This window comes from Atta cephalotes (assembly GCF_000143395.1).
Source record: "Atta cephalotes unplaced genomic scaffold scaffold00052, whole genome shotgun sequence".
Lineage (NCBI taxonomy): Eukaryota > Metazoa > Arthropoda > Insecta > Hymenoptera > Formicidae > Atta > Atta cephalotes.
In genome coordinates, this window is record NW_012130116.1 from 979,285 (window position 1) to 987,085 (window position 7,801).

General features: G+C 27.2%; 1 protein-coding gene across 1 annotated transcript in view; it reads right to left on the reverse strand.

The window, feature by feature from the left end:
* Positions 1 to 109: 109 nt before the first annotated feature.
* The window catches only part of LOC105623041 (nose resistant to fluoxetine protein 6-like), a 20,519-nt gene continuing 12,827 nt past the window's right edge, over positions 110 to 7,801 (reverse strand). The window contains exons 2-10 of the mRNA XM_012204444.1: positions 4,790 to 5,055; positions 4,050 to 4,225; positions 3,659 to 3,816; positions 2,805 to 2,933; positions 1,725 to 2,284; positions 1,154 to 1,459; positions 796 to 970; positions 546 to 688; positions 110 to 471 (exon numbers count right to left, since the gene is read on the reverse strand). Of these exons, the coding sequence (XP_012059834.1) occupies positions 265 to 471; positions 546 to 688; positions 796 to 970; positions 1,154 to 1,459; positions 1,725 to 2,284; positions 2,805 to 2,933; positions 3,659 to 3,816; positions 4,050 to 4,225; positions 4,790 to 5,055 (2,120 nt within the window). The 3' untranslated portion in view covers positions 110 to 264. The remainder of the gene's footprint in view (positions 472 to 545; positions 689 to 795; positions 971 to 1,153; positions 1,460 to 1,724; positions 2,285 to 2,804; positions 2,934 to 3,658; positions 3,817 to 4,049; positions 4,226 to 4,789; positions 5,056 to 7,801) is intronic.

Below are 7,801 nucleotides of genomic sequence, written 5' to 3' on the forward strand. Positions count from 1 at the left end.
ATATATATATATATATATATATATATATATATATATATATATATATATTTACTCTTTTTTTCCAAAGCATTTTTCTTCATTAATGAAATATTATCCATATTGGAATTTATATACAAAGAGAAATAATTTATTTTATCTAGCAATACAAAAATCTACATATTTCTTACATATTTGAAACAAATCAAATAAATGGTATTAAAATATATATGTGTATAATAATGTTCGCGATATTTTATCATTGTTCTTCACAAATCTTTATGAAATCTATACATAATGTGTAAATAAGATCGTATAAATAATTGTACGAGAATGTATGACATGTATTAAATATACTTTAATCTCTATTGTATACGTTTCCGCTTTTTTTGGTGAGACAATTTTCAGCATACTGACCACCGGTGCTTCAAAAGCGATTGATACTATAAACGACAATGCATACGATAGCGATAGCTGCCCCAGAAATGTTATCATCTGAAAAATAAAGTGTTTTATGATAATCCTGTTAATTATTGATCATAAAATTTTCTTCTTAGCTGCAGATTTACCATTATATCCTTTCCTAAGTGAAACGGAGAGTCTAGATTCATAGCGGTTAGACGAATCACAAGTGGATGAATTAGATAGGAGCAATAAGTCACTCTGCTGAATGGATATAAGAGCGGCCACGATAGAATCTTATTTACGTATCCTGAAACAGTACTGATTTAATATTTCAGTGTAGTTCACACAAATTAATCAGTCTAGTATTTATTACATTTAGTCCGATTGATCAACAAATATGTATTTATTTCTCACCGCCGTAGCCAGTACTACATGCTATTACGATCCACGCTAAACCTAGCGCCCATGCGCTGTGACTCAAGGATGAATACGCAGCTCCAGTGACTGGTGTAAGTTCTGCCTCATATAGACCATAAAGCAAACTCAAAAGACACGCAGAAGACAATAGCCATCCAATAACGACAGTAGTCTAGAAATGATAACATCTAAAATCTTTTCTAAGTAATAGAAATTAAGTTTATAATTTTGCATCAAGGAAGAATGTTCAAGCAAGGATCGTAAAGATCCTAAAAGATATAATCATAATCTTTCACAGGTTTTAAATTGTTTTAGACACGTTCGTTGAATTTATTTTCTCTCGGAAACATCATACCTTAGACATTTTCACTTTACAATCAGTCTTAAAGAGAAAGTAGCCGACGCTCATGCCGATCAGATAAGGACCTAATCTCGTCCACGGTTTATCGTAGATTTTATCGAAGAGGGCCAACGGATCATCCATGCTCGGCATATGATTATTAACTAAAGCGATATAGCCAGTAGTTATCCATGAACTTACTAACAAACCGACTAATGCAGAAGCTGCGATTTTGAAGTGATTTGTAGCCAGTATCAAAATCACTCCACCCACAATATAAAACTGTGTATCGTCCGCTAAATACCAGCTCCACAGCATACACTGTAATATTAATATTACAATTTAAACTTACATCTTTGTTTGATGATATAATAAGATATAATAAGATTAGTAAAAAAGGATCAATTAAAAATAGACACTAATACAGAGATTAAATTAAACTTAGAAAGATAAATAGCATGAAATTAAAATTCTATGTCATATAATTATTTTTATAAAATATTGCATTATAAAAATAATTATGCAGTCAACATCCGAAAAATATAAAGAATTATGATATATTCTGTAATAAATAAAAAAAACACACCATTTGATCGACGGGAAACCAAGTATTGATATAAAGCAAATTTCTCCACCAATAATTGGGACAGTTATAGTGATCTGCTGTAGGAGGCTCAAAAACGGAATTTGTGTAGAAATACTTCATCGAGATCTCGACTACACCCAGAATAAACATATACGGCGTGGTGAGCCTACAAAATCGATATACAAGGAGCCCAATAAATTTTAGGGTGCCTGCGGCGAAACCTCGCGTGCCCTGCGTGAGTCTCTTTAGATCTCCTTTGGCATTGGTTCTGAAATAGAGAAAACTCACGAGCAAACCGCCCATGAAGAAAAATGTATCAACGCTGAAAGCGCCATTTGTGATGGTCTGGAAAAGGAATCGCTTCTCTACCACTTTGCGATACTCCATGTTATCCGAATACTTAAAAACGATTATGCATGTGTGCCCAAGAATGACCCAGGCCATCGATATCGCTCGGAGCCCATGAACAGTGCTAATTGTATCACTGCCAACATTACGGTCGCAGATAATCTTCACATTAGCAGGAATAGAGAAAGAAAGTAGAAGTTCTTCGAAAATACCTACAAAAATAATAAAAAAGTTGAAAGCTACGTTATATCGCAACGGATATATTAATTAAAAAGAACAAATAAAATTGTATCACGTATATAATTTTAATCTGAATAAAAAAAGGAATAATTTTATAATTATTAATTTCCGTTCTATCTTTCTGCTTTGATTTAATCATTTAATTTTTATGATTAAAATTAAAAAAAGAATATTTTGAATATAGATATGTTATAACATAAGTAAGTTTATTATTTATAAGTATCTTTAAGTATACCTTTTTATATCTTTATTTTTAATTAATTAATTTAGTTAATTAATTGTATATTAAATCAAATCAATACAAATTAAAAAAATAGACGAAGAAAAATATAGTTTTGCTTATAATTTTATACAAAATAAATGTTAAATTTTTAAGTTCGCAAATTATTATAGATTTCTTGAGATATAATTTTAATTCATTTATGATATGTCTTTTATGATATTTCTCGGAATATTTCTATACTTAATGAATAAGACAATGATTTAACATACTAAGATGTTGCTCTTCTTTGGTAGACGGTTGCAAACTATTCTCGAGACCATTGTTATTATTGATCGACTGCACACCATTGCTATTAGAATCTGCCACTGGAACAGGAAGGTAGACCTCACCTTGAACGGCTACGGAATAATATCATGTGACTTTTAATACTGTCCTTGTCTTGTCTGGTCTGTAAGTCGTGCATTATTAATTTGTATTTCTGGTATGAGGTATCTATTACTATTTTTTTTTAAATTATATACATTTCTAAGAATTATTATAGTATGAATTAGTATAATAAAAATTAACAATGATTTTTCTCTAAGCAGTTATTATATTACTGAAAGCAAGATTATATTTTATGTCTCGTGCATTTATAATTCTATAATTTTCAGTTTACACAATCTTTTAGATTTCTCGTATTTTTTTCTACTTACATGATTTCTTATTTTTCTGGAATAGATATCTCTTTAAAAATTAGTTTCCAAGATTAAAACCTAATGATTTTAATTCCATGTATGTATATTAACAAAATCCTGTTTATTTAATTTTAAAAATTCATCTTTCTTTAATAAATTTTAATTTAAAATATTTAAAAATTTATAAAGAAATATTAAATATAAAAAGACTGAAGATCAAAAAGATTTTTAAAAGAACAATTAAAAAAATAATTTTAAATTGATTAAAGAATTTATGCACAAAAAATAATGAATGCTCTACAATATTTCTTTATAAGGAGCAAGAATTTTCGTTATTTTAATATATTCATACTACCTCGTTCCAAATGGTACAAGTGATAGTAAATAATTAACATGATTAATAGGTGATCAAACAATTTTTAGACATGAACATTGACTTTTTTTACCATTTATGACCTTCCGATCGCCATTAGTAAGATGATCGAGTTTTCCATGTTTCTCTACATCATAGATTACATTGCTCTTACAGGCTGTTTTTTTCGATAAATAATAATCGTATCCAGTGCCAAGAATCATCAATATTAGAACCACCATACTGACACCGCTAAAATGCATTAAATTCTAATTTTTGCATCTGCTTGCTCATGTATATTTAATCAACAAAATATATCAATACTTATTTTTTAATATATAACAATGTTAATAAAGATCATATATAAATTATATTACATAAATTTTATATATTTTTGTCTTTGCAAAATATGATATATTTATTTTTTGTGATAGTCAAATGCAAGTAATTATAAATAATTAGGAATGTTATTTTCATAAACTTACAATAGAATCCAGAAAACTGGATCTGTGTACATATCGTATGAAGCATGCTGATCTCTGACTTTTTCAATCGTCGAATGCTTTGCTGCAAATTCGCTTGCGGCGAGTTTCCCGATCACGGCGACGTCGGAAGCAGTGCACGAAAACGGCAGACAAACACCCAAGTGAATCAATTTTGTCTAACGAGAAAACAGCATATCTTTTTATATTGAAAACTTTTTTAAATTGATGAAAACTGATTCTTTCTGAATCAATATGTTTCCTTAAAATTGAATGATAACTCAAGAAATTGAAAAATTGAGAATCTTTTAGTTTTTTATAAAATTATATATTACAATTTGTAATGAAACTTTGACTTATGTATATTATAATATGTATATTTAAAAACAATTATTAAGATATTAAAAATTTGAACATTTTTTTATAATAATGTATCGACTTACTTTTCTGCTAAGTTTTTTTTGAGAACATTACGTTTATAAAAAACAGAATTTCGCATTTATGTTAGACCAGAAGAAATAGTAAGTTTTACATTTTTCAGAAATATTTAATGTTTAGTATCATTAATATATTATATTTATATTTTAGTATAAATATTATGTAAACAATGGTGTATATGAATTTTCTTCATATTTATGAGAAAGAGAAAATAGATATAAAATAAATTAAAATAGAGAATATTTTTGAGATATTTGTATTCGTAAATTATATATGTAAATTTGTAACATATTGATGATACTTACTGGTGTGTAAGATACGTTTATAGAAAGTTTTAGCATATAAAATCCCAGTTGAAAAGGCACTTCCACGGAGTCTGTTTTGGACCAGATATTAATTCCGCTAAGACCTGTATTGATTGTAACTTTAGGATCATTTACGTGATTTTTTGAATATGTATGATGTGATGGATTCCAATCTGTTCCAATGTAGTCACATTCAGTAGCTGATCCCGTAAAATAAGTATTACCCCAGAAAAATCCATTAGTGAATCTACCAGATGCATCATCAACTGAAACAAGAAGGAATTTATCATCAGTGAATGTTTCATAATTATATTTTATTTTAAACACAAGTACGTTTAGACATTTTTGCTTTTAATTTAAGTAACTTATAAAATTATAAATTCTGCTATATAGCATTATAAATTTCTGCTATATTTAAAAATATAGTACAAAATCCATATTATATCTTTCGAATTAAACTTATTATTACAGAAACAAAAGTTATTTTTTATTAAGATCTGTATTAAATAAAGTAAAAATCCGAAATTTCTATACACAAGAATCTTTTATAATAAAAAAGTATGTTTTAAAATCAATGGTAATAATTTTGCTTTCATTTGCTAATTCTTTATTCAAATACAGTTTTATTCAAGTATCAGAAATCTTTCATTAATTTAATTAAAGTATTATCAATTGTTAATTATAAATTTTGAATAACGAATAATCGCACTTGATCTTGACTATTAATAAGATATTATAAAGTCTATTAAATAAAATATACAATATTAAACTTTAAAGTAAATTTTAAAACCGCATTCAACCTCGACCTTACAATAAAAGATTGAATAAAAATCTAGTCACGTATCATAAATAGAATTGCAGGACTTTCTCATAATGCTTTCTTTTCTCTTATCTTTATGTTTTTGAGTTGTCTTAAAAGACAATAATTAATTCTGTTTTGTTATAAATAATAGAGTTTAATATTGATGTAAGTTTTTATGTTTTTAATCTTGTGGGTGCCTAATATAGGACATGTATAATTGATTATTGCTTCTAAGATGTAATTTTGAAAAGGATTTAAAATAAAAATATTGTTTTTTTTTCATCACAATGGACAAGGATGGATATAAGAATAAAGAATTTGTTCGGATTAAAAAAGCTACAGTATGGCAAGAACGGAAGTTATTTGTTTTGTGAGACTGTTTGTTATATAATTAATGGAGATTTTTGATGGCCTTTGTGGAAGCCTTATAAATTTTAAAATTCTGAAATGAAAGTTTCAGAGCGTATAAATTGGTAAAAGTAAATATTGCGCTATATAAATGATATAATTACATACATAAATGAAACAATATATCAGTATATCCACACAGCGGAATGTTGCGGAATGTACGTAATATTTTCATAAATTAGCCAGCCATAGCTGGCTTATTATCTAATTAAAAAATTAGTAATCTTTGCTTAAATGCCGAGACGCAGTGCGTAATTTCTACCTGATTAAATAATCAGGCTGCGTAATCATCGTGAGCATGCGAGCTTTTTTACAAGTGATGCAATAAAGTACTCTTGTTATCGTGGACAACACGTAACGCAACGGCGATCGTCATTGTGAAGGCGCGAAAACGGCGAGACTTATGTTCGGAGTAACTCCAACGCAATACTTTCTATTCAGGAAGTAAAAGATATTATCTAATCGTCAGTACGATGGTAAATTTACAGGATTACATTACATAGGTCTTAGCTCGATCGCGAATCCGTTACGTCATGCTTGCGGCTACAACTGCGGTTGGCGTCATTGATGTTTTCGTATCCGCGAAAACGTTTTCATTCCGAATATCTTTTACTTTTTTCGTCCAGCATTCCCTACTTTCGGTTCGGTAAAATTTTATGACGCAGTACAATATAATGTCAAGTTCTAGTAATTGATTTTTTCGAATTTCATTTAAATTAATTTTAATTAAATAATAATTTTAATTGAATTTATGATAAAATAAGATAGTAAAAAGTACTTAAAAAATTATCAATTTTAATTTAAACAATTTATACTAATATAACAATAATTAATTTTTATTTAAATAGCCTTCAGTTTGTTGATTGTACTGTTGTTTGTTTCCTCGCGCGGATTGAATGTTACTTAAAATTATATCTTTCTTAACAAAGATGAAATTTATGACCTTGGAAATTGGGCGTATAGTATGATTTTTTAAATAATATTAAAATATAATTTTTTTCTATTTGATTAGTATAAAGTAGTATCTTAACAGTATTGAAGTATATCAGCTAATTTTAATTTAAAAGAAAAAAATCAATTTTATCAATTAGAACGAAAATTATATCAATTATTTAAACATATGCAAAATTAAGCTGGAAAAATTATCATCTTATTTATATATATAAATGTTTCTATATTTGTTTCAATTTAACAAACAAATTTTGATTTTTATGATCATATTCTATAATGTCTATATATAAAAAAATTTGTTAAAAACATTTCTTTAATTTATTTTTATCAAAATTATAATATATAAGTTTACAATATAAAATTTTTTGAATTTTTAAAAAATCTGACGGAAATAATAAAAATAAAAGCAACATTGGAAAAATTTTATATCTTTTTTAATCTTCAATTTCAACAGACTTTCACTTATTGATTAACATTCACTATCCGCCGTTTCATGAATCGTGACATTCCTCCACACAACGCGAATTCATATTGTCATTAACATGATAATAAATTTCACGCCATAACTCAGTTTCATTGCAGAACATTCTAAAGTCAAGTTCAGTTTCGCCTTGTAGTTCAATTTATTTTTGTCCGAGACATAAATGTGCAATGTTACACTTGTTCTTATTGAATCTTGGGGAAAATAGTGGTATAATTCTATATTATATTTTATTCACGTGCAAACGTGTATGTCAAGCAGCTTATTATTTACTTATTAGTCTTCGTACTAAATAGATTATCATATTTTATGCTAAAATAATAATAATTAATTTATTAACATAATATATATATGTATAATATATATATAT